At 35.4% G+C, this 26,455-nt stretch overlaps 1 protein-coding gene across 2 annotated transcripts; it reads left to right on the top strand.

The window, feature by feature from the left end:
- Positions 1-244: 244 nt before the first annotated feature.
- On the top strand, positions 245-24,979 carry LOC131168385 (uncharacterized). Of its 2 annotated transcripts, XM_058127759.1 has the most exons (14): positions 245-386; positions 3,383-3,537; positions 3,825-3,983; positions 4,516-4,646; positions 4,832-4,955; positions 5,092-5,363; positions 20,865-20,989; positions 22,212-22,255; positions 22,936-23,067; positions 23,223-23,300; positions 23,689-23,771; positions 23,909-24,031; positions 24,210-24,270; positions 24,351-24,979. In XM_058127759.1, the coding sequence occupies exons 1-14, from the start codon at positions 269-271 to the stop codon at positions 24,516-24,518; spliced, it is 1,773 nt and encodes a 590-aa protein (XP_057983742.1). In that variant the 5' UTR covers positions 245-268; the 3' UTR covers positions 24,519-24,979. The 2 variants fall into 2 exon arrangements, 1 of the variants encoding a protein (XP_057983742.1); XR_009140286.1 differs by lacking the exon at positions 24,351-24,979 and having other exon boundaries at positions 247-386; positions 23,952-24,031; positions 24,210-24,275.
- Positions 24,980-26,455: the final 1,476 nt, after the last annotated feature.

The raw sequence follows: 26,455 nt of genomic DNA, 5'->3' as shown, positions 1-26,455 counted from the left end.
AGAAATATTTTTTATTATATTCTAATTGTCATGTACAAAGTACAATACTAATTCTCTTGTATTTTTTTATTATTTTATTTTTTATTTACTTAGTTGTTATTTAATTTAAAGACAAGAAACACTTGTTCGATTAAAATTCTATTTTATTTTAATTTATAATTATTTTATTTTATGTTTACACAGGGTGAAGGCGGGCCTTTTCACAGTAAATATAAAACCCCTGCCGCTCACAAGTTCCAAAGCTTTTCACTTGGTCTGCCGATACTTCATGGCTGCAGCAAGGCTACTTGCGAGGGCAGCGCAGTCATGCCGTACAATCGTTTCTCCCAAAAGCCTAGCTCCTTTGTTTCTTCCTTCCCGCGGACAACGCATACGACCCCGTCATCGTACGTCGCTCTGTCCAATAATCATTTCTATTGTATCTGAATTATTGTTTTTTTGATTCTTCAAGGCCCCTTGGTATTTTATGTGCAATGGTTTTTGGATTAAGAGACGGATTCTTCGAGCATTTCTGGTTCATAGCTTGTTTTATTTAGCTTTTATCATGACTCCTTTTCTGTACTTGAGCTCATGTACTCGTAATTGAAGAATTTTATGTTAATTCATTTTTTTGGTTGCAGCTGTTTATTAAATTCGCAGAGCGACATTGTTGCTGGATTTGTCAATATGATATTGTGTGGTCTTTCATATCATTAGTTGACAAATTTTTTTGTCTGTTTCCATACCTTAATTTGGTTGTACTCAACGCTCTGCCTTGTTCCAGTTATGGTGCACCTCTGCTTATCTTCAGAATCAGACTCTTTCAGTTATTTGGTTGTGTGTTCCAGCAGACCATTCTAAAGTTAAATGTAATGCAAAGTTACACACTTCCTGTCAGTTTGATTCATTAACTTTGTTTGGATTAAGGGTATTGTAAGGGAAAAGAAAAGGAAAAGAAAATAAGATGGAAATCGATTTTTCTGTGTTTTCTATCTCAAGTATGTCCATAATAAAAAATTATCCAAATATAATTGAAAATGAAGAAAAATTACAATGTTATTGACATTTACTAGAAAAATTTGGCCATTGATTTGTGTCACGGTGTCACATTGGATGTGTACTAGGGAGATCATTCTGATGAGGATGTTAGAAATTGGGAGCCCATCACGCTCCCACATCGGATGTGTACTAGGGAGATCTTGGGCTTATAAGGATGGTTTGAGCTTCAACTATGTGAGACGCCTTTTATAGGACAAACCCGTGAGGCTAGTGGGTCAAAGCGGACAATACCTCATTGGAGTTGAGTCCAAGACTATTACATTATATGTGGGACTATGGTAGGCTCTCCGTACGATCTCTCTGACGTCCTCATCAGAGTGGCTTATATCTCTATGTAGTATCTACTCACATGATAGTACCGCAAAGGTGGCTCTGGTATCAAATATAATGGTTTACTCTGGGGAGGTATTGTCCACTTTGACCCACTGGCCTCACGGGTTTGTCCTATAAACGGTGCCTCACATAGTTGAAGTCCAAACCACCCTTATAAGCCCAAGTTATCCCTAATACACATCCGATGTGGGACCGTGACAATTTTCTATGTAATGTTTTCTATCTCATATTCCTAGATTGTGAAAGAAGAAAAGGTGGATTACTTTACATTTTCCTTTCTTTTCCTTAGTGTTTATAATTCCAAACAGATGAGTGACTTGGGAAATAACTCAAGTTTGGTTTTCTTCCCTTTTTGCGTATCATAATGTTTGTTGCCTTTTGAGTGTGTCATAATCCCCATTGCTTAAAATGTGAATATTTCTCTTTACATCAGTTATTTGAGAGAGATATGCACATTGTGTACTAGTTTGGCTTTTTTGCTTTTGAATCTTTATTTGTTCATGCTACTCTCTTGGTGCCTTTTTTTGTTGTTTGGAGGGGCGGGAAGGGGGGTGTAATTTAAAACTTGGTGCCTTTTTATGAGTTTTGGAATTAATTTTGCCCTGTGTAGCACATACATGGGTGTTGGGAAAGTGGACAAATAAAATATTATAAATTAAGGACATGACATGCCAAGGACACATGGATAATTAGAATTTTGATATAAAATCGTGTTATAACACATTTTTAGTCCAGATATGGTTCTTTAGAAAAATAGCATATAAGTATAATGAATTTGCATCTGACTTTGGTAAATATGGCCCATTTAATTTTCTGATTCTCCATTCATTGAAGCAAACCTTTTGGTTTTTGGTAATCTGATTGATGCAAGTTACAAGTTTGATTAATTTAGGCAATATATATTTTTTAAAAATATAATTAGGCTCAAAAATTTGATAATATTACAACATGGCTCTTAATATATTTATTTTTATTTCCTTGAATAACACCCCTCGTCTTATGTGAGTATCAAGCACTTGGATATATCATGCTCATTGATCAAAACATGTCTAGACCCTAAATAAACAAAAATAAGGGCGACATCCTTGATAAGTACCTATCACGTGTTTGGGTGTGTTGGAGGTATTTTTGGTGTTCGATGCATGTTGGAAACCGAGACAACCCCATTGTTGAAGTGCGAGGCATTGATACTTCCCCTTGTTGAATGTTGATTCTCTAGAGTTTTTTGCATAAAAATTTAATTATATTTCAGGCTTTTCAAATCAACAAGGGGAGACTCAAAATTGTTTAGGTGTATGCGTTTTATAAATATATTTTTTATTAAAAAATGTTAAAATATATAAATATAAGTTACATTTATGAAAATTATAGAATTTGTGCATTGACTATGGAATTAGCGAAAAAATTGAAAATAAGTATTGAATAAAGTTTTTGAACACCATTTGTAGGCCCTTCTAAGCTTACAAACTTAAGCTTGAACTATTAACCATGCTAAGTGATAATTGTTTTCATGGTTCAAACTTTCAACTGACACCATGAAAGAGTGAGCTTGTATAAGTTGTTTGCAATGCATTAAAAAGAAAGTAGCGTAAGAAACTATGATTTGAAAATAAGGAGTAATAGTGAAACACAAATGCTTCTACATGGAAATAAACTGCACCTTTTAAAGTCATATAATGTTAGAATAGGTGGTTCAAGAGTAGGGGTCTTGTGAAGCACATGCTTAATAAAGCAGGTGTGTGAGGCCTCCAACTCCGTGGTGAGGCATATGCCTTATTTACAAAGAGGTTTGTCTTATTAAGTGTTTCTATGTTCCAGCGAAGCCATTGTGGTTTTTGATATGCTTTGCATTATGCTCGCTTTAATTTTTCCTTTTAGAACATTGGGATAAACTGTTTATTTTTTGTAATACATCAGATTTTTTAATATTGGAAAATACTTATGGGTCCTATCAGGGAAGACAATTGATATTATTTCCTTTGAAACATAGATTAAAAGGTGGTGCATGCAGGGTCTTTTTTGGGCTACCCTCCTCCACATGCATCAGAAGGTCACTGGCCAAGATTGTTGCCTCAAAATCCTGAATCATTTTCAGCATGTCCAGCTTTCTTGGCCTGTTTATTTGGAGCTGGACTAGTGGATGTAGCCTATGCAGATGCTGACGAGGTTTGTGTATATTATGGTCTGGAAGAGGTTGTTAGTCTTTTCAGTTATGAGTGTGAACTAATTTTCTTTCCTACTCTCTCTCTCTCTCTCTCTCTCCCTCTCTCTCTCTCTCTCTCTCTCTCTCTCCCCCCAAAAGAAATGCTCTATATATTTTAAGTTAATTCCTTTACAGTTGAAGCGTTTGAAAAATTTTCATGGATAGTGGACATGATTTGAAAGAGTAGTTACATGCTATATCTAACTTGCAATCTTTGAATTGATTTTGTAATGGACTTGCATCTCTGCAGGTAGCTGCCACTCCATTGCCATCAGAGTCTCCTTCAAGTTATATGGATTTGGAGGAGTTGGCCAGGAAGGAAAGGCTTAGATTAGAGGGGTTGCTCAGAAGTAAAGGAATGCAATATGGTTCTTATCCCAAGTTCATTGTTGCTGTTAAGGGCCAAAAGGTTTTTTGCATCCATTTATTATTTTCAATACTCCCATAAATTATGCCTCAAGTATGGACAATTGGTGGCTTTCTTTTTCAATGCTACCGTACTCTGTAAATTTCTGTTTCAATTCCTTGTTGATATGCTTTATGGATTGTTAGAAGTGCACACTTCTGTTTCATTCATATCATACTTTAATTATTTTCAGTTTTCACCCTTCTTTTGCAATTCCATGCCAAGACTTCCTGCACATGCTCATCTTGAATTACTTTTTAATTTTAAACTACTGTGTCTAAAATTGTATCTGACAATTTAAGCATGTGCTGATGTTTGCCTTGCATGTACTTAATGAAAATAACTTGTTAGAGTGAGTAAAATCTCTCTCTCTCTCTCTCTCTCTCATGTCTTTTGTCTTCTCATTTGGTTCTATTTTTCTGAATGCATTTTTGAGACCCTGTGTAATTTCAATTTCTTTATCTTTTCATCATTATCATTTTTTCTCCCTACAAATTTTGATATAATTTTGATGGCAAAGAGTGGTGCATTACAGGTTACAATCAAATTTGAAATACCTCCTACATGTGAAGTTCCTCACCTAATTGCCAACCTCGTTTCACATTTTGGACTGAAACATGAGGAGCATGGTGCTGGTTCAGAAATGGTACTGTGCTCTTGGGACAGGTTAAGCTCAAAACAGTAGTTAATAGTGTCTATTTGTTTGTCTTTGTTTCTAGCTCCTTTAATTTTTTTCCTTTTTTGTTTGCAATTTTAGTAGCAAAAAGAATTCCATTTTATGCTTGGGTCAGTAGTTAGCTGTATTTGTCACAGATTCCAACTATGGCTACATTTCGTCTTTGCTGTTACAGTGCAGTTGCTTGGCAACTAACTCTTAGAAATCCAGAAAACCAGAAGGGTAGTGGAGGAGATCAGTGCACATATGGAGATCTATGCATCCTTATTTCCCGTTCACTAATCAGCTCTGATAAAGCAGTTATTCATCTCGTCATTTATTGCATATTTTCCTTTGAATTATATGTTTCCTTGTTTCCTTTTGTGTGCTACTAATTACAAGTAAAAACTAGTTAGCTTTTAGTCTTACAAATTAGTTTTCATGGATAATTGTCAGGAAATTGAATTCATAAGGCAGGGGAGCTTTAGTCCTAAGGAGCTTGATGCATTGGTGTCTGTGCTACAATTAGCTGGTGGAAAAATGAGACAAAACAAAACCTTGGAAAGAAAACAAGAGGGTGATACTCCAGCAATGCAGTCTACAGAAAAATCGGTTTCTAGTCTAGAGGCCTTAGGTGTGAGAGTTTTTGGACTTGATGGACCCCACATTGGTTACTCTAACAGTGAGATATCATGGGACAATGTTGCTGGTTATGATAGGCAAAAGCGGTATGTAAATCTTAACAACTCATGGCATGCTATATTATCAGCTTAATATATAGTGGATTTTATGCCAATGTGTAGGAATAGGCAGAAAGCAACATAATTGACCGGTTAAGGTGATGATTTAATACATTTTTTTGTTCAGAATTGAAATAAGTACATTGATTTTGCGTGATTGCATATTTCCATATTGGTATCTTGGTGTTTTACACAGATGGTTTGCTTTTAGGTTATTGTATAAGCCAATTATATTTGTCAAAAACTTGCTCAAGGATTTTATTTTCAAAAGTTTGTAGATACAACTTGCATGTAATAGTTATATTCAACATGCAGTAGTGCACATGCCTTGCATGTAAAAACTTATCATCGTTAGAATTTTGTAAATGTAGTATTGATGGGATTGCTATTTGCATCTCCTAATCTCCCTCAAGGAATCCATATTTGTACAATGATATCAGTTTTTTATTTTATTATTATTTTTTATTTTTTTTAATGCACGTCGTCTACTATATAAAAGTAAATGACATTGTTAAATACACCTACATCAGTTATCTACTATATATAAATATTCCAATGTGTTAAAAAAGAGCATAGAACATTATTTTTGACAAGAATATTTTTACTCTTTTAAGTTTGTTTATACAAAAATTCACTTGCATCAGTTATATGGGAGCTGCTTGGTTCTCCTCCCAAGCCTCTTTAGAATATTCATTACTCATGCACAAACAAACTCTCTTCCCTTTTGAAGAACCCTTCTACATATATCACATGCTCCTAATTTGTAACAAGTGAACTTAATCTGGGAGGTGAGCACCCCCTAAGGACTTAGCAAACAAATTGGGCCACAAGGCTTACTGCTTTGCAAGGGTAGGGGGAGGGTTGTCACAATGTACGTAGCCTTACCCCTACTTTTATGTAGAGAGACTATTTCCTTGTACTCAAACCCATGACCAATTGGTCACTAAGGAGCAACCTTACTGTTGATCCAAAGCCCGCCCTCACTTAGCAAGAAAATCAATCAACTGATATTTAGACATTATATGAGTTGTTGTAATGGTCGTTTGCACAAACTTTGCTTGAAGAAAATGATTATCAACTTTGCTGGGTTTCATCCTATTACAAAAAGCTGGATTTGAAGTATAGTTACCAGAAAACGCTAACACCCTACTGAGGTACAAACGTTCCAAGACTTACAACATTTTTGTTCTAGAACACTAAATCTAACGATCCAAAGTTTTAATCCAATATTTTTCACATGACATAACTTTAACAGTTAAAAAGTTGGGAATCGTCACATTTTAATTCTATTTCTTTCATTATTAATATATATCTCAACAAAAAATATCTTCTGCATTCAGAAACACTTATAATCCTCTCCAAGATATATGAGTGTCATTGCACTTTTTTCATCAATATACCTATTTATGTATACCCATAACATTTCACATTTTAGAGCATGTGCTGTTTTGTGATCCCATTCTCGAACCAGAATGTTCCACATTCTAGGTAACATGGGTTTGAAACAATATGAATAGCAGCTTCATCGCACATCAACTCCGTAGTCCAGGAATAACGAAACACAAGCTCTGCCAACAAATTCTGATCAAATCAAGTCACAGGTAGTATAGACAATTATTCTATATTTGGGCTCTACACCTAGATGTGCAAGATACCAAGTTGCCACCAACAAACACATTGTGTCTAGTTGTGAATCTTTGGTCGAGCCCAATCATCATCACTTATCCTTAAACTTGAGAACAACCCTGATATGGCAATATACGACATCCTAGCGACTGATTGGATCGAGGCATTAAACTCACAACACTCATTTTTGAAGGAGATATTTGGTAGGGCGGCTGCAAGATAATTTAACTTCCAAACAAGTCTTTGATATTATCCAGGATATCAAACAATTCACCCCCATCTAGCATTATTCTGTTTTTAGGAGGATCCATCCATATATCAACATTTCCTCCTTTCTTCTTGTCTGTTCTTCTTCTTCCTTCTCCTTCTTTCTCTTTCTCTATGTTCTACTTTTATTCTCTACTATGTCTATAATTTCTGTTCTGCCTTGCTGTATGTCTTTTCTTCTCCTTCCTCTTTTCTTCTTCTTCTCTTCCTCCAGTTTCTCTCCTTCAATTTTTTATTTCATTTTGTTTTCTTACCATCCTATTGATACTATAGCAAACCACGATCACCACTCCATAGCCATATCCATGACCCTCCCTTGCTGCTTCTATCAAAGCAATAGACCAAAGATCAACTGTACTTCCCTTTCACTTTCTTTTCCATTGCTGTGAACATTTCTTCAAACCAGAGAATTCCAACAATTTTTACACACAAAAATCAAGAAAAATTGGAAATTTAAAGCACTATTCATCAACAAGCAACTTTCTAGAAAATTACAGTCGCGCCACTTATTTTCAGACTCCACTTTCCAGTCATCATTTCATTTTGAAATTCTTGCCATGGTTCCCTTGTTAGACCAAACACTCACAGCAGCATTTTGTATGAATTCCTGGGGATCTTACAATACAAGCCCGCTTCATCCCATTCATGTGAGATTCTTCGAAATGTGATATTCCGTGGGATTATTTTTGATTCCATGAACCAAACACCACTTAGTTATAAGTGTTGTAATAATGGACTAGTAAATGAATGCACGGAAAAAATAATTGAAGAGAATTTATCGACTGAGGCATGCATAGGAGCTAGATTTGCATATAAAGCTCTTTAAGGGAGGCTGAGTGCTCATCAATCTGTAAAACTCACTAATCATTGTAAGAGTGTTTAGCCTACTTGCCTCTCTCGCCAGACACACATGGTTAATGGAGGTGTTGCTTTAATGAATTACATTGCTTTGATGTTTACCACTTGCTTGCCATTACTTTCATGAATTGCTTACTGCTTCAGCTTATATTTCATTCAATTACTTTGAATGTGTTCTGTTGGTAAACTATTGTACAATTTTGGTTGGCTATTTAAGCACAAGTGCTTTAGCTAGTGTTGCACGACCCTTCACAAAAGTGTGTAATACTCAGCCCGTGACACATGCACACGAGATAAGCAGCCACCAACAAGCATAATGCCCTTAATAAGCTTGGTTTGTGATGCTCCCCTACTTATGCGGTCGACTTCCATGTATACTTTGACACTAGGTAGATTTCAACTTTGTCCACGAATTGTTGCATATCTTCCTTGGAAATCCAACTGATTTTTTCGTCTCCAAGGTCTTTCCACTTCACTAAGAACTTGTGCAGCTTTTTCCTTGAGGATGTGAGAACTCTTTGTTTGCAAGAATGACTTCAACTTCTCTTCTGTTGGGTTGCGCCGTTTTCACTGATGCTTTGGTTGATTGACTTTTTCTTGGATCTTTGATGTCGGCGTTGAATGACTTAAGGCAATTGACGTGAAACACGAGATGCACTTTCATCCAAGTCGAAGGGTCAATCTTGTAAGAAACCTTCTCGACATTGGTCAAGATGGGGACTAGTCCTTCATATTTGTGAAGTGATCTCCTATTTTGACCTCATAGTGAGTAGATCTATTCAAGATTGAGCTTAACAAGCACCAAGTCACCCATGTTGAAGTGCAACAATCTTCTCCCCTGATCTATCCAGTTCTTCATCCACTTTGAAGCTTTCTCTAGGTATGCTTAGGTAATCTTTGCATTTTGTCCCCATTCTTTTGTAAAAATGTATGCTCTGAGACTTTTTCCTCTATACAGCTCATCCATTGTGTGAGGTAACAACTATTGCTGGCTTGTAACAAGCTCAAAGGATTCTTGGTTATTGAGATATTTTGGGCATTGAAACAAAACTGAGCCACATCAAGTAGTTCCACCTAATTCTTCTGGTTGGCATTGACAAAATGGGGCAATCTTCTAGTAGCCAATTGAATCTCACTGCCTTTCGATTTGTGTGTTCTCACTAATCAGGAGACAGGGGGCAACTTTGGATTAGTTTGCCAAACAGATATGGGAAAACGATGAAAAAGAATGGCAAAACTATGATTACAGGAATCTAAGGTTCAACAATTGGACATAAACCGATGCGATTGTTAATTTAGATGAAAAAATAATTTGAGGAAGAAGAGTGCAGTAGTAGTTTTTGTTCTTATAACTACTAATTTTAAAATGGTCACAAGATGGTTTAAAAATGGTCAAAAAAGGGTCACAAAAATGGTCGAAAACGGTTACAAAAATTATTAACGGCTAAAACTGTTTTATAACAATTAATAGAACTAAATAAAATATTTAAATGATTATTAAAGGTGAGTAGTAAAAACTTTTGAAACACCTAGATGGAAAAAACATCTAGGTTACCAATCAAATGTAATGTATTGTATTTGGTGCCTATTGGGCTATGAACTAGACCTAGGAAGATAAGTTGTGACCCACAAAAATATGGCGAGACATTAAAACTCTATGGACGATAATTCCTATTGCAAGTCAAACACATTTACCATCTGCATTATAGTCTAAAGCTAAGCTATTCAACGCGGGTTGACGCGATTAGGCCATGCGCCCTTCTTGGATTTCATGAGTGCTCTTGCAACCTTGCCTAAGATTACATTGGAGCAGCCCTCATATAGGTGAAGCCATCAAGTGTGCATTGCAATTAAGCACACCACCCATAAAGGGTTAAGAAATTCATTAAAAGCAAATGCTCAACCCCACACGTTAGTCTTACATTCTCCTCACCATAGGAATGGGCATTCATAGATTCAATGATAGTTATATTAGATCAACCAATGACTTGTTATTACCCATATGAACCTATTTCATTCTATCTCTAATCACATAGGCTGGTTACCATCATAGTTGACCTTTGATTATAGACATAAGCCCCATTATTCTCGATGAGTCATACACTTGGGGATTTAGTCAGAGGATTTGCTAAATTCGTCTATGATCTTACATAATCTAGGGATATTACTCCCTCTCTTAGCAGTTGCTTTTCAATTGTCTCAGGTGTACTATTTTCCTATTATATATTTTATTCTTTATACAAGCTATTGCAGCTTGGCAATCATACTGCATAGACACTGATGGAACTGGTTTCATCCATAAAAGGATATTTGCTAAGAAATTTCTTAGCCACTTGGCTTTAGTTCCTGCCATTTCTAATGCAATAAACTTGGACTCCATGATTGACCAAGATATAATAGTTTGTTTGGATGATTTCCAAGACACAGCACCCCCTCCTAGGGTAAAGACATAATCACTTGTGGGCTTTGTCTCATCTGAATCAAAGATCCAATTAGCATCGCAGTAACCCTCTAATACAACAGGAGATCTATACATGAAACCATAGTCCACGGTACCTCTCAAATATTTTAATAGTCTTTTCAATGCATCCCAAAGGTCTAGGCTAGGATTTTGGTTATATCTACAAAGTCTACATGCTGCATATGCTATATCAAGACGAGTATAATTCATTAAATGCAGCAAACTCCTATTTATCTGCATATTTTAATTGTGATACACTATCACCTGTATTTTTCTTTCATTGTGAATTTGCATTAAAAGGTGTGGAAACAGGTTTCTAGTCAAAGGGACCAAATTTTCTAAGTTGTCTTTCTATGTAATGTTTTTGAGACAACATTATCACATTATTTTTCCTTGTGATTTTCACTCCTCAAAACAACCATATCCTCATCGAGATCTTTCATGTCAAATTGTGAGGCTAGAAAACATTTAGTTGTTTCCACTATTTCCAAATTTGTCTCGAAAATTAATATGTCATCAACATATAACTAATTATAATACAAGATCTATTATCAGCTTTAGAGTATACACATCTATCCACATTAAGAGTAGAAAAACCATTACATTTCAATGCTCTCAATTTTTTCATGCCATTGCTTAGGTGTTTGTTTTAGACCATAAAGAGATTTTACTACTTTGTGCACTTTGTTTTCTTGACCCTTGACAACACATCTTTCTGGTAGCAACATATACATTTCTTCCTCAAGATCACCATTCAAGAAAGCAGTTTTTACATGCATTTGGTAAATTATAAGTTTATGTACTGATGCTAGAGCTATCAACACTCTAATTGAAGAAATTGTAGTCACAGGTGCAAAAGTATCAAACTAGTCTATTTTCGCTTTTTGTGTCTACTAAGTATGTAGATCACTATCAAGAAAAAATGTATAAAATACATCTCCAAATATATTTTCTTTTCTTTGTCCCTTGCTTCTCCTCAATTCTATTTTAGAATTTCCATTTTCAGTTTCTACATTAGATCTATGTATAATTCTCTCTTGATTATCTTTAAGAGGGAGAACATTTTCAAAGAAGTTTGCATTTTTAGTTTCTATTATTGTATTATGATCTAGCACATCACTTTTAATAACTAAAAATCTATAGGTTGTACTATTTTATGCATAACCTATAAACATATAATCAAGAGTTCTAGACCCAAGTTTCCTCTTTTTAGGTTCTAGCAACATCACTTTTGGCAAACACCCCCACACTTTGAAATATTTTAAGCTAGGATTGTAACCTTTCCAAAGCTTACAAGGTTTTTTTTTTTTTTTTTTTTCTGTTTTCTTATTAGCTATCCTATTTTGAATGTGACACCTAGACAAACACCTAGACAATAGTGCTTCTCCCCACAAGTTGTTTGGTGGTCATACACTTATTAGCATAGTGTTTCATAATTTCTTTTAAAGTTATATTCTTTCTTTCTATAACTCCATTAGATTTAGGTGAGGTGCATCCTCATGTAGTATTCCTTTTCACAAAATTCATTAAGAGGACCATATTCATATTCCCCTCCTCAATTAGATCTAAGTCTTTTAATTTTCTTATTTAGTTGATTTTCAACTTCATTCTTATATTTAATGAACATTTCAGCAACTTCATCTTTGTTTCTTAAAAGGTATATTTAGTGTATCTAGAGTAACCATCAATAAATGTTACATAATATCTTTTTCCTCTAGTCATAAAGTGTTTTAGATCCACCTAAATCTATATGGATTAAATTTACTAGTTCAGTTTCTCTATTTCTGGATTTACACATTTTTTTAATTGATTTAGTTTCAACACAAATTTCACGTTTATGTAAATTAGAGTTAAAAAAAAAAAAAATCAATCTTTTTTCACTCATTTTGTTTAAGTATGATACACTAAAATGTCTCAATCTACCATGCCACAAATTAACAGTATTAGTCAAGAAGGAGATGCATTATTATTAAATAATTTCAAGTACATGTAGAACAAAAAGACATTGACTACATTACCCCTTACCCACAAACACATTATTTTTTGTGAGTACAAGTTTATTAGACTCAAATGACACTTTTACCCTGATCTTTCCTGGAAGAGATACTAACACAATATTCACTCTAATGTCGGGAACATAAAGCATGTCAAACAGTGAAATGATTTTTTTCATATGTAAGCTTGAGAAGAACCTTCCCTTTTCCCACTACAGAAGTGGGCCTAGAGTCATCTATGTACAATGATTCTTCCCCTTCCTCTAGCGGAGTGTAGGAGGTAAAGGCACTTTTATCACCACAAATGTGCCTAGTAGCACTAGAGTCTACCACCTCGTCCTTTCTGTCTGCAACCGTGTTTACCTAAGACCGCAACAATAGCATCTACTTCAACTAGGTTTGTTCTTGGTTTGGTAGGGTTATCATTCTTTTTTTTGTGTATACATTGGGAAGCAAAGTGTCCCGATTTCTAACATACAAAACAATTTCCTTCCTTCTTGAAGGTTGAGTTGTTGGTTTTGGCCTTGTTAACTAGTCCCTTAAATTTGTTATTATTTTTAAAATTTTCATTATGTGATATGTGCTTTGTCTCAATCAATTTGCCTTGGAGGACATCTTTTTAGCCTTTGCAGCCTTGATCTGCATTTTTTTTTTGTATACTGTAGTAATGTGTACTGTATCATCTTCCAAATTCATAAGCTTCCTTTTGTATTTCAATTGTTGTTTATAATTATTTTAGGACTTGAGGAATGACATTCAGTCATAAAAGCATTAGGGAGAGTGATTTGCTTTTTTTTAGATCCTCCAACAACCTATGATATTCACTAATTTGGTATTGCACATCCTTATCATCAATTGTCTGAAATTGCAGGAAATTTCCTATTACAAATTTTTGTGTCCTAGCATTTTTAATTTTAAATTTTTGATTCATAAAATCCCAATTTTCATATGCTTGTTTATATGGAAAATATATGTCAAATAAATCGTTTGACAGTGTATTAAGTATCGTGTGCCTTCACACTTTATTAGCGTGCTCCCAGATTTTTAGTTTTTCCTCAAAATTATCTGATTCATCAGAATGTTTAGGGATTAGTCAAGGAAAAATCTATTTCTAATAGGTCCAAAGTAGAATAAACTCTTTCACGTCATCGTTTAAAGTGCATACCACTGAATGTCTCAATTTTGGATGTGTCTAGAAAACTTTTGGTAGTGAGCAAAGCAGCATCCATGATAATAAGAAAATATTCTACCCCTAGAATGTTGTAAAAATAGACTGATAATCAGATGTGGGGCAAAACTAATTAAAGAGAACTTATCGACTAAGGTGTGCATAGTGTCACGGGTCGAATATTTCACACCTTTTTGAAAGGACTGTGCGGCGCTAGCTAAAGTACTCTTGTTTAACTAACCAGCCTAGCGTTTATTATAATTCACCAATAGAACACTTTCATTGTCATTCAAGCAAATATAAGCGGAAGCAATAAGCAACTTATAAAAGCCATGGCTTGTAAGCAGTAAACATTGAAGCAACATAATTCATTATCAACACCTCCGTTAACAACATGTGTCTAGTGAGAGAGGCAAGTAGGATAAACAAGTTCTAGAGAGTTTTACAGGTTGATGAACACCCACCCTCTCCTAAATAGCTTTTTATGCTATTCTCACTCTGGCAATAGGAAAACATCAATATGAATGAGGAGTCATAATCCCCTTTTTAGCCTAGGAAAAAACTATCTCTGAAAATAACATTACACTAGTATTTACATGATGGAAACCCATTCCAAACGTATGAGACAAGCGGTTACAGGCAAGCATAATGCCCTGAACAAGATCGGCTCGTGATGCTCCCCCACTTATGCGGTCGACGCCCTCGTAGACTTTGATAGTAGGTACACTTCAACTTTGTCCATGAACGGTTGTAGATCTTTTGCAAACCCAGCTGATTTCTTCGTCACCAAGGCCTTTCCACTTCACTAAAAACTTTTGTCGCTTCTTCCTTGAAGATGTGAACTCTCTATTTGCAAGAATGTCTTTAAATTCTCATTTGTCGGGTTGCATTTTCTTTAATTCTGCTTTAGTTTTCTCACTTTTGCTTGAATCTTTGGTGTTGGTATTGAACAACTTGAGGTAGTTGATGTGAAACATGGGATGCACTTTCATCCAAGCCGAAGGGTTAATTCTGTAAGAGGCCCGTCTAACTTTGGCCAAAATGGGGACTGATCCTTCATATTTATGAAGTAGTCTCTTATCCCGTCCTCAAAGTGACCTAATCTGTTCAAAATTGAGCTTAACAAACACCAAGTTACCTGCGTTGAAGTGCTGTGGTCTTCTCCCCTGATTTGCCCACTTCTTCACCCACTTAGAAGCTTTCTCCAGGTAGGCTCGGGCAATTTCTGCATTTTTTCTCCATTCTTTGGTGAAGATGTATGCTTTGGGACTCTTTTCTCTATACAGCTCGTCCACTATGTGAGGTAATAGTGACTGCTGGCTTGTAACAAGCTCAAAAGGACTCTTATTGGTTGTTGAGCTCTTTTGGGCATCGAAACATAACAGAGATACATCAAATAGTTGCACCCAATTCTTCTGGTTGGCATTAACGAAATGGCACAAGTACTTTTCCAGTAGCTTGTTGAATATTTTCCGTATGTCCACCTATTTGTGGATGATAGCTCGAAGAGATGTCAAGCTGTTAACTGAGGATTCTAAAAAGTTATGTTCAAAAGTTGCCAGTGAATCTTGAGTGTTGGTCACTAGCGATATCTTGGGGAACAACCCAATACTTAACAATATTCTTAAAGAATAGTTGTGTTGTCTGCTATGTTGAACAGTACTTTGGTGTAGGTATAAACGTACTATTTTTTGAAAATTTGTTTATAATCACAAGTGTAGACCCTGCATCTCCCATTTTAGGCAGTTTGATGATGAAGTCCAGGGACTAGTAGGAGCTCTAGTAGCCCTGCAATATTATTCCGCTCCACCTTGTCTTGTTGGCAGGTGAGACAAGTCTGGGTATAATCAACCACATCATCACACATGTGTGGCCATTAGTACCTTTACTTCAGTAATACTAAAGTGTGCTACCATCCTGGATGTGTAGTCCACATGGTATCATGACACTCTCTCAGCTATGTCTTCGTCAGATCTCTAGCTTGTGACACAAAGAGCTGATTACCATGGGTCATCAGCAATCCATCTTCCATCCAAAACCAACCCGCTTTCCCCTCTTCTATTAGCTTTATGAGGTTCTAAGCAATTGGATCTTTGGCTAGGTTCTCCTTGATGCATTCTTGCTTCGTTGTGGTAATAGTACTCAGTGTTGAGTTTGTTACCATTTGTAAGGTCGCCAGCTCGGCATTCCTGCTTAGTGCATCAGCAACTTGGTTTAGGAGCCTCGCCTTGTGCTCAAATGAGAAATCAAATTCTACAAAGAATTCTTGCTATCGGCCTTGCTTGGGTGTCAACTTCGGTTGTGTTAAGAAGTGGCTAACACCTGAGTTATCCGTTTTCACCACAAACCTTGACCCAAGTAAGTAATGTTCCACATGTAGAGACAATGTATCACCACTAGCATCTTTGTCTCTTAGTTGTGTACTTCCGTTCCACTTCACTAAGCTTATGACTTTCGTACGCAATAGGATGCCCCTCTTGTAACAATACTCCTCCAAGGGTGTAGTCTAATGCATTTGTTTGTACCTCGAAGGGTTTTATGATATCCAGAAGAGCAAGTACTAGAACTCTCATCATGGCACCCTTCAAGTCATCAAAGGTTCCCTGACACTTCCCTATCTAGTTTCACCCCTGACCCTTCTTCAGTAGTTCTGTCAATGGCTCCTGGAGTACCCCTTTACGAACTTCTTGTAGTAATTGGCAAGACTAAGTAAGGAATGCAGCTCCTTCATTGTCATTGGAATTTTTCATTCTTGAATAGCTCTCGCCTTCTCCATATCCATCTTGATATGACCTTGCTCAATCACATGACCAAGGAATTTGATGCTCCGTTGAGCGAAAAAGCACTTCTCTTTCTTCACATACATACTGTTCTCCCTTCAGCCTGTCAAACACCTTCCATAGATGCTCTTTCTGTTCTTTCAGAGTGGGAATTGTAGACAACAATATTATCCAGGTACACTGCTTGTTGAGGTACTCATGAAATACCTGGTTCATCAAAGTACAGAATGTTGCACACATTCGTCAACCCGAATGGCATCACCAAGAACTCATATGCCCAATACCGCATCACACAAGTTGTCTTCAATTCATCCTCGTAAGCAATTCTCACCTGATAATAGTCCGACCTTAAGTTGAATTTAGTGAAGTACTTAGCATGACTCAACTAATCAAATAGATTGGCAATCAACGAAATAGGCTTGTTGCGCACTGTTACCTTGTTGAGCGCGCGGTAGTTTATGCACATCCACATGCTCCTATCATGTTTCTTATGGAACAACACTGGTGCTCTGAACAGTGCTTTGGAAGGGCGAATATATTCTGCTTCCAACAAATCTTCAAGTTGTTTTCTCAATTCTGCTAGCTCTGGAGGGGCCATCCCATATGGCCCCTTAGCAAGTGGCTTCACTCCTGGGTACAACTTGATCTCATGCTCCACACTTCATTGTGGAGGCAAGTTGTGAGGCATCTTATCCGACATAACCTCCTTGTACTCATCCAACACAACTTGGATGGTCGTAGGCACCGACTCTTGGCCTATTTCTTCATCTACCACCACTGTGGCTAGATATATACTTGTTGACTCCTTCTCAATCCCTTTTTGAGTTGCATGACTGAAAGGAACTTCTCATCATCTCCTTTCTTTGCAACAACTTGCACCATGTAAGGGTGATCTCCCATTAGACACAGGGAATCAGCAAAAGGCATTGGCACTGTCTTAGTATTCCTTAGGAATTCCATTCCCAAAATGACTTGAAAGTCATCCAACCACACCGTTGTAAAATTCGTATGACTTGTCCACTGCCTAAGCTTCATAGTTACTTGCTTGGCTTCTCCTAAAGTAGGTTGGGCTACAAAATTCACTGCTTTCATGAGTCCTAAATCCTTTTCTAAGGTTAAGTCGATTCTCCTTGCTTTTTCTTGTGAAACAAAATTATGGATAGCCCCGGTATCCACCATAGCACGGGTACTCTTCCTATTGATCCATAAGTCCACAAACATCAATTCTATTGCCTGTGCAACTTTCGGTGCATTCGCCTTCTTTTCCAATGCACCCATCCTCGAGGTATCCTCTTCCTTATCACTCTTTAGTGCCCTCTTCGCGATGGAAGCTTGTAAGACATCGAGGGATGACCTATGAGGGCATTTAGCAACTTTGTGAGGGCCTCGACATAAGTAGCATGAAATTTTACTCTTTCCATTGGGCGTGTTGAGCCCATGAGGCAATGAAACTTCTTTTGAAGTTGACACATTACTATTGGCTCCCCCACTTTTGGGTTTGCCCTTCTTGAAAGATTTTTTTCTGTTTCCACCTATGCCACTCTTTGAACAAAGCAATATTATCACTAGTGTAGTCAGTCAATTGTTCCATAGCATCTTGTGTAGTAGACAAGTCTTGAACTCTTTGCTTATGAAGTTCTGTCCTTGCCCATGGTTTCAATCCCTCGAGAAAATAGAACAACTTATCCTTTTCCAACACGTCCCTAATATCCGACATCAAAGCAGAAAGTTGTTTCATGTATTCCCTAATTGACCCAGTATGCTTGAGGTCTCTCAGCTTTCTTCTAGCATTGTACTCAACATTTTCAAGAAATAATTGGGCCTTGAGCTTTCTCTTCAAGTCTTCCCAACAATCAACTACACAACGCCCATTTTCAATTTCATTGTACTTGGTATGCCACTAGAGTTTGGTGTCACCAACCAAGTACATAGTCATAGTATCGGTCCTCAAAGCGGGAAAGTATTGCTCCATATCAAACAAGAAGTTCTCCAACTCCTTGGCATCACGGGCAACCCTGTACATCTTGGCTTCTAGTACCTTGGTCTTGCTAAACCCTTGAGTGTTAAGAGTTTTCCATAGCAAGAACCATCACATTCACCTTTGCAGTCAGATTAGCTATTTAAACTTGCAAGGTCTCCATAGTGTGGTGAAAGTCCTCTGACATTTCCACCATCGAACTTTGTTGATGCCTTTGTGATCGATCCAATTCATCAACATGTTTCGTTAGTCGGGCTATCTCTATGACCACATTGTTGGTTTCCGTCTCAGCTTGTGCTTCTAGCACATCAATTCTTTGGGTGTTGGTCGACATTGTCATTTACCAAGCTTTACCAATCCCACGACGAAAGCAACTGAATTCACGTAGAAAATAACCCAGCTCTGATACCACATGTCACGGGCTGAATATTTCACTCCTTTGTGAAAGGACCATGCAACACTAGCTAAAACACTCTTGTTTAACTAGCTAGCCTAGCATTTACCACAATTCACCAATAGAACACCTTAATTGTCATTCAAGCAAATATAAGCGGAAACAATAAGCAACTTATGAAAGCCATGCACGTAAGCAGTAAACATTGAAGCAACATAATTCATTATCAACACCTCCACTAACAACGTGTGTATAGCAAGGGAAGCAAGTAGGCTAAACATGTTTACAATTGCTAGTGAGTTTTACAAGTTGATGAACACTCACCCTCCCCTAAAGAACTTTCTATTCTAGTATTTACATTATGGAAACTCATCCCAAACACACGAGACAAGCGGTCATGGGCAAGCATAATGCCTTGAACAAGCTAGGCTTGTGATGCATAGAACTGTCTTATGGTAGATTTTGCCCCTTTCGTATGGTGCAGAAGGCTTTTCGGCATCCACCGCTAGGATATAACAATCCTTCTAATCTTTGTACATGCACTAGTTGGGAGACAGAAATGACTTTTGCTTAGTTACCCAGACAGATATGGGAAAACGATAAAATAAGAACAGAAAAATTACAATTGCGGGAATATTAGGTTTAGCAATTGGACATAAACCGCAATGATAAAAAATTTAGATAAAAAAATAATTTGTGAGGGAGGAGAGCATTAGCAGTTTTTTTTTTTTGTTTTGATCTATCTTTATCCCGATATATATATATACACACACATGTATGTATGTATGTATGTATGTATTTATCAACAAATAATTTTAATACTGCCACAAAATGGTTGCAAAATGGTCACAAGACCGGTTAAAAAATGGTAAAAAAGGAGTCATTAAAACGGTTAACAACGGTCAAAATTGTTTTATAATGATTAGTAAAACTAAATAAAATATTTAAATGACTGTTAGAGACAGGGATGAGTATAATTCGGTTAAAATTGAATTAACCGAGTAAATTCAGTCGGTTCGGTTTAGTTAAAAATTTATTCGGTTCGGTTCGGTTTTCATTTTTGTTGAATTTTGATTTTCAGTTCGGTTAATTCAGTTAACTGAATAGTATAAATTAATAATAAATAATTATATATATTATATATTAAAATGTTCTATATATCATATATATACTAAAATTTTATATATATTTTATATATTATATATATAAAAATTTATATATATTAAAAAGTTATATTATATATATTAAAATATTAAATAGGTTAATGTCGGTTAACCGATTTAACTGAAATTTGATTCAGTTGGTTTTGAGTTTGGTTAATATGGAATTTCGGTTCGGTTTGGTTAATGAGATTTTTTTGCCAAAATTTTTTGGTTAGTTTGGTTAATTAACTAAATTAACCGAACCGGCCAAATGCTCACCCCTAGTTAGAGGATAGTAAAAGCTTTTGAAATACCTTTACGCAAAATGCCAACTATAAGTTCTAAAAGTTAAAAGAGGTATTTGGCTATGGTAGAAATAAGTATCGATTTGACTTATAATAATAATAATAAATAATCATCATAATCATAATAATTATTTATATGATAATAATATATATTCATTTGTCAAATTGTGGTAATATGTATTATTATAATAATGTATTATTTAATATTATAATAATTTAATATAATGATATATAAATTATATATAAAGGCTTTTACCTTAATCTTCTGAGGAAGGACGAGACAGTTGTTCTATATCTTTATTAACAAACTTTACTTCCTGATTTTTGTTTTGAAGATTGCACCTTGTGAAAGTTCAATGAACAAAGCCATGAACAAACTTTTATGTGTCTATACATGCATACCTTATGTTTTAGTAGTTCTTGTCAATACGGATGTTTAATTGTCTTCGAGATACATCTATGTTCATATACATGAAAATGCATTTATGCTCCTGCTTTTGATTGTGAATTGCACAGAGAAATCGAGGATACAATATTGCTGGCTTTACATAGTCCTGAAGTATATGATGATATTGCTCATGGGACACGGTGCAAGTTTGAGTCAAACAGGCCCCGAGCTGTGCTTTTTGAAGGTCCTCCAGGTATGGTTTCCTGTCCAGAACAAATCATAGATGATTGTAGTTGAAATTATATTTGAATTGCTTTACTTGTATGGAAACTTCACAAAATGCATTGGATGCACTGTTTGTTACTCAAGCTGTGGGTGGCCTGTGATGCATAGACAATCATGAGACTTGAGTGGTCTCGCTCATCGCTTTAGGATTCAATGGGCGTGTTACTGTCATAGTTCCCTGTCAAGAAATGGATATCTGGTGTCAAATCTTGTCCCATGGTGCTTGAAGGTTTATAGATTGAATGTGTTTGTGCCAGGTGTATGTTTCAAGTTACAACCTCGGTCCCTCTCTCTCTCTCTCTCTCTCTCGCTCTCTCTCTCTGTATGTGTGTGTGTGGGTGGAAGTAACAGAGTTTGAATTTAGGACATGATGCTTTGGCAATTGGCATCCTTATTTGAGGTTAAAATATGTACCTCTTGCTGCATGGATTAAGGTTATGAAGAGAGGTAGATTTAATTGTTTTATTTTGAAACATCAATTGTTAGGTTAGATTTGTCAATCTTGAACCCTTTCATTTATGCACTTTTTTTGGGGTATTATGTAAGATATTTCTTCTGATTTTCCAGTTGTCAGGATTGCACGCAATGATAATAATGTACTTGTTATTTTGAAGCTTTTGAAAGACTTAACACAGGCCAAATGAACCTTGGAGAAGTTGATAATATTCTATTGAGCAAAATTATTTCCACAATGAGGCAATTTGTATCCTAGAATTGACGCTAGCGGTGTTATTGCTAATCAGGCGGCAAGCCCATAGGCAACCCTTAACTTTTTGTTGCATATGTTGTGCTTGAACTGCTGCTTGTGTGCAGCAAATATTTGCTAGTACTTAGCCTGGCCGGTACAATAAGTAATAAGATGTGTTTAATTGGTATAATAACCTCATTACTTGCTTTTTATGATATGCTATATATATATATTTTTAATTTTTAATTTTTTATTCTTAATTAATTGTATATGTTGAGCTGTTTATCATCTTATGTCAATAAATTATCATCCTCTGATATCTTATATTTTAAGAATTTAGATCTTAGTTGCACTAATTTTCTAATTTCCTTTACAAGATAAATCTTTGTTCACCATATAGTCAGCTTTATAAATATCTCTCTCCCAGACATGCGTTAGGTGCATTCTGTGTGGCTAGTTGGTTTGCTGGGCAAAATGATTCATTCTGTTTTTTCAATTTCAGGTACAGGGAAGACATCTTGTGCTCGAGTTATTGCTAATCAAGCGGTAAGCCAGTAGGCAATCTACATACTCTTGCTACATGTAAAGCTGTTTCTTGTGGCATTTTAATTAATTATAATTATCTGATAACTATCACATATTTCTCACAAGAACACACTGTTAAATTGTCCTGGCAGGAAGGAGTAACAAAATGTGTTCAATTTGTGCATTATCCTCATTAATTGCAGTTTATGATATCTTATATGTTCTTTTTGTTATTTAACTGTGCATGTTGAGTATTTATATCATGCCAGATCAGTAAATATAAATTATCATCCCTTGATCATTATTATAGTATTTTGGATCTTATTTGCTCAAAAGTTATGGATTCTTCTAGGAAATAAGTATCTGCCATTCTGTCACCATGTATCAGGCTTAGTAAATCTCTCTCTCTTCCCCCCCCCCCCCCACACACACACACACACACAAAACACAGTAGAATTGTGGTAATTGAAAGGAGTATTGCAGAATTTTCGTGGCATCTGCTTGAGGAGACAACTCCTGCCCTCTCAATCCTTATTTATGTTCGTTACCTCATTTTTTCTTTCATGGGAGGCATGTTAAAAAAAGTTGCATTGTCATGTTCTGTTAACCTGATTGGGTTGCTTTGGTATTGATGAATTAGTGGATCAGGGACCTCAATGTTTAGCTGACTGGAATAATGAGCTCCGGGTATGCCATGGCAGGGTGTTCCTTTGCTCTATGTGCCGCTGGAGGTTGTTATGTCAAAGTACTATGGTGAAAGTGAACGCTTGCTAGGGAAAGTGTTTTTTCTTGCCAATGAGCTCCCTAATGGTGCAATTGTTTTCCTAGATGAGGTGATTGGTGTAAACAGTGCATGCCTGTGGTTGCCATATATCTTTTATTTTATTTTTAATTAATTTTTTTTCTTCATATTTATATTCCATTTGCCGCTTGGTTTAAATATACTAAAAATCTTATTTCCCTGTCCTTCTATTGAAAAAAAATTCAGGTTGATTCTTTTGCTGTTGCTCGAGATAATGAGATGCATGAAGCTACACGGAGAATTTTATCAGTTTTACTGCGACAGGTGAAATGGTTCCATATCTTTTTAAGATGTACCTGGACAGTCAAAAATGTTTCTATTAGATTCCAATAGAGGCTCCATTCCTTTGTAGTCCTTCTGCAGTAGTAGGCAGATGTAGCATTTGCTGAAAGCATCCTGCAGAATGAATCTTATTTCTGTCATTGAATCTGAATCAAAAGATCATGAAATCCAGTGGGTTCTGGATATTAAATTTATAACTTATTCTGTGCTAGCACACTGCATATTCTGGGCCCTTGGACAAAACAAACCTTGATTTTATGCTGTGTTATACTCTTCAAGGAATTTGCCTTGATGAAGTTCATACTGATTCATCTATTATTGTGTGATACCAGTCTTACATGTTAATAAAACATTTCTTTTTTGGGAGAAGATTGATGGATTTGAGCAGGATAAGAAAGTGGTTGTAATTGCTGCAACAAATAGAAAGCAAGACCTTGATCCTGCTTTGATGAGGTATATATGAATGCACTTCTAAATTTCTATACTGACAGTTGTGCAGAACTGATCCATTGCTTTCTACCCATGTTTTATCTTTCAACCTGACTACCCCCCAAAAAAAAAAACTCCTATTTTATCCATGTGTTCTTCAGTCGATTTGATTCAGTGATTCCCTTCGGGCTGCCTGATCAGCAGAGTCGTGAAGAAATAGTGGCTCAGTATGCAAAGCAATTAACAAAATCAGACTTGGTTGAATTTGCTCGAGCCACTGAAGGGTAAGTTCAATACATGGGTTCACTTAATATTTAGAACATTATGTTTATGCTATTAGTTCAACGGAGCCTAACATTCTGATTAGTGTAACTTCGCCCATTTTGGTTAAATCCAATATATTACCCTTTTTTGCATGACATCTTATGGTGGAAGTATTCTTCCATACTCTATACTTTTCAGAATGTCTGGGAGAGATATCCGGGACATATGCCAACAAGCAGAGAGGTACTGGGCATCGAAGGTAATGACTAATGACCTCTATCTCCTTTTGCTGACTTCATCCCATCGTCTTAATTGCGAACGTTGCTTATTGATATGTAGATAATTCGAGGCCATGCTCCCAAAGATTCAGAAAAAGTGTGCCTTCCACCTCTCTCTGAATACATTGAGAGTGCTATGAATCGACGAAAGGCTTTGCTTAGTATTCAAGATGAGAAATTCCAAAATTCCAACCGTAGCATGAATAAATCACAGCTTGATTTTTGCTGATTAAGTTGGAGGAGCTAATTTGGTCGAATGAGTACATGGTCACATTTTTGGAAATGGATCCTTCTGAGTAGTGCTACCTTCAGAGACGAGAGTTCCTTAAATTCAAACCACCAACCATTTTACATTTTACTGGTGCCACTGTATTGTGCATTGTTTTTCAACTCCACAGAATTTTACAGAACAATAATTCTAGAACCAGGGTTTGACTGGTGTCACATTGTTTGTAATATTGCACGTGATATTAGCATCGAAGGTTCAAGCAGTGAGCCAAACGAAAAAATCAATCACATTGCCTTGAGCCTTCCATCCAACTTTGCTGCTTGCTCATTCTGAATCCAAGTCCCAATAGGATTTAAGTGCAACAGTAAATAGTCTCTTGCTTCTTTTACATGACTGACCATTTTACTGGAGTATGTTTTTCTTATTTATTTATTTATTTATTTCAGATTATCAGCGAGAAATGAAATGTTTCAGTACTCAGTAGTATTTTATATATTTCACCTTTTGTGTTAGCATTTTAGAAGAAAGTTATAAGAAAACTCTTTTTCCTTAATCTCTGCTTTGGGCAAGACTCAAAAGAAGGGTTAGGAAGGATTTTTCTCTCGGTGATAGTGATTTGTAGGGAAAGTGATTTCTAATCTACACGCTTTAGGAGCTCGTCCGGATCAAGAATTTTATATAGAAAAAAAAAAAAAAAAAAAGATAAGGAGAATAATTTTTTCTTATATTTTTCTTTTCTATTGAAAATTATAAAAATAAAAATTTATTTTAATATAATTAAAAATTAGGAAACGCTAAATATAGTGATGTGCAAAATCATAAATTTTTTAATAGATTTAGTATATTTTTTATTTTCTTTCTCATTTTTTTTATAATCAAATATGAAAATGAGGATTCTTTGATTTTTTTTTTCTTTTTCTATTATTTTTCAAGGATTCTTTGATTTTTTTTTTTTTTTTTAATATTTTCGAAGTTCCAAATGGGCTTTAATTGTTTGTTTGAATTAAAGATTTTACTTGAGAAAATGAAAGGAAAATAAGATGGAAATTAATTTTTTTATATATTTTTTTCTCTATAAAAAATGAAATAAATCTTAAAAAAAAATGACACTTCTGTAATATTTAAAAACTTAGAAAGTAAAATGCCAACAATTTTTTTAGAACTAAATGTGCCCTTCATGTTGTAAATACAATTGAAGAAAGTGAAGAGTTGAGAATTATGAATTCTGCCAAGAACTATATTGAAATCATCACACGAGTTAATAATTGTTCTTTAATATTACCATGAGATAACATAATATTCAATGTGCTCAAATTTTCCAAAATGATCAACAAGATATTTATACTATAAAATATGATATTCAATTTTAAACATGCTCCCCCTAAATCAATGCATATAAAAATTCTAGTTAGGTTTTCACAATAAGCATTTCAACAAAACAAAATTCAACATATTTTATCATCAACTATCAAAACAAATCAATATTTCACAAAATTTTCATTGTGTTTCATAAAATAGCAAAATATTTGCATAAATTATCATAAAAACAATTATGCCAAATAATTTAAAGGAAACACAAGAGTACAAGTTAAAAAAAACACTTTTAATCCCTTAATTAAGAAGAAACATTGGGCAAAACAACTTGTTTTGAAAAATGCTAATAGATTTGAAAAAAAAATTCATTTATTTTATTTGAAAAAAAACCATTTCAATTAAGTTCCAGGCACTGTCATGTGAATTTGACCTAAACCCTTTGGATACTCATATATTTTTAATATAAGAATTTCTTTTGAATAGTTAATGCTTTTTAAGAATGAAATTTTGATTAACTAATATTTTATCAAAATTTTCCTTTACTTGAACAATTTTTGAAAAAACATGGCTGGCATTTTCAACTTTCTTTTTCAATAAATAATTTTCCAATCTCAACCCATTTG

This window comes from Malania oleifera, chromosome 11 (genome assembly GCF_029873635.1).
Source record: "Malania oleifera isolate guangnan ecotype guangnan chromosome 11, ASM2987363v1, whole genome shotgun sequence".
NCBI lineage: Eukaryota > Viridiplantae > Streptophyta > Magnoliopsida > Santalales > Ximeniaceae > Malania > Malania oleifera.
The sequence above is the reverse complement of the archived record's forward strand: the minus strand, read 5'-3'. Positions and strand labels throughout refer to the sequence as shown.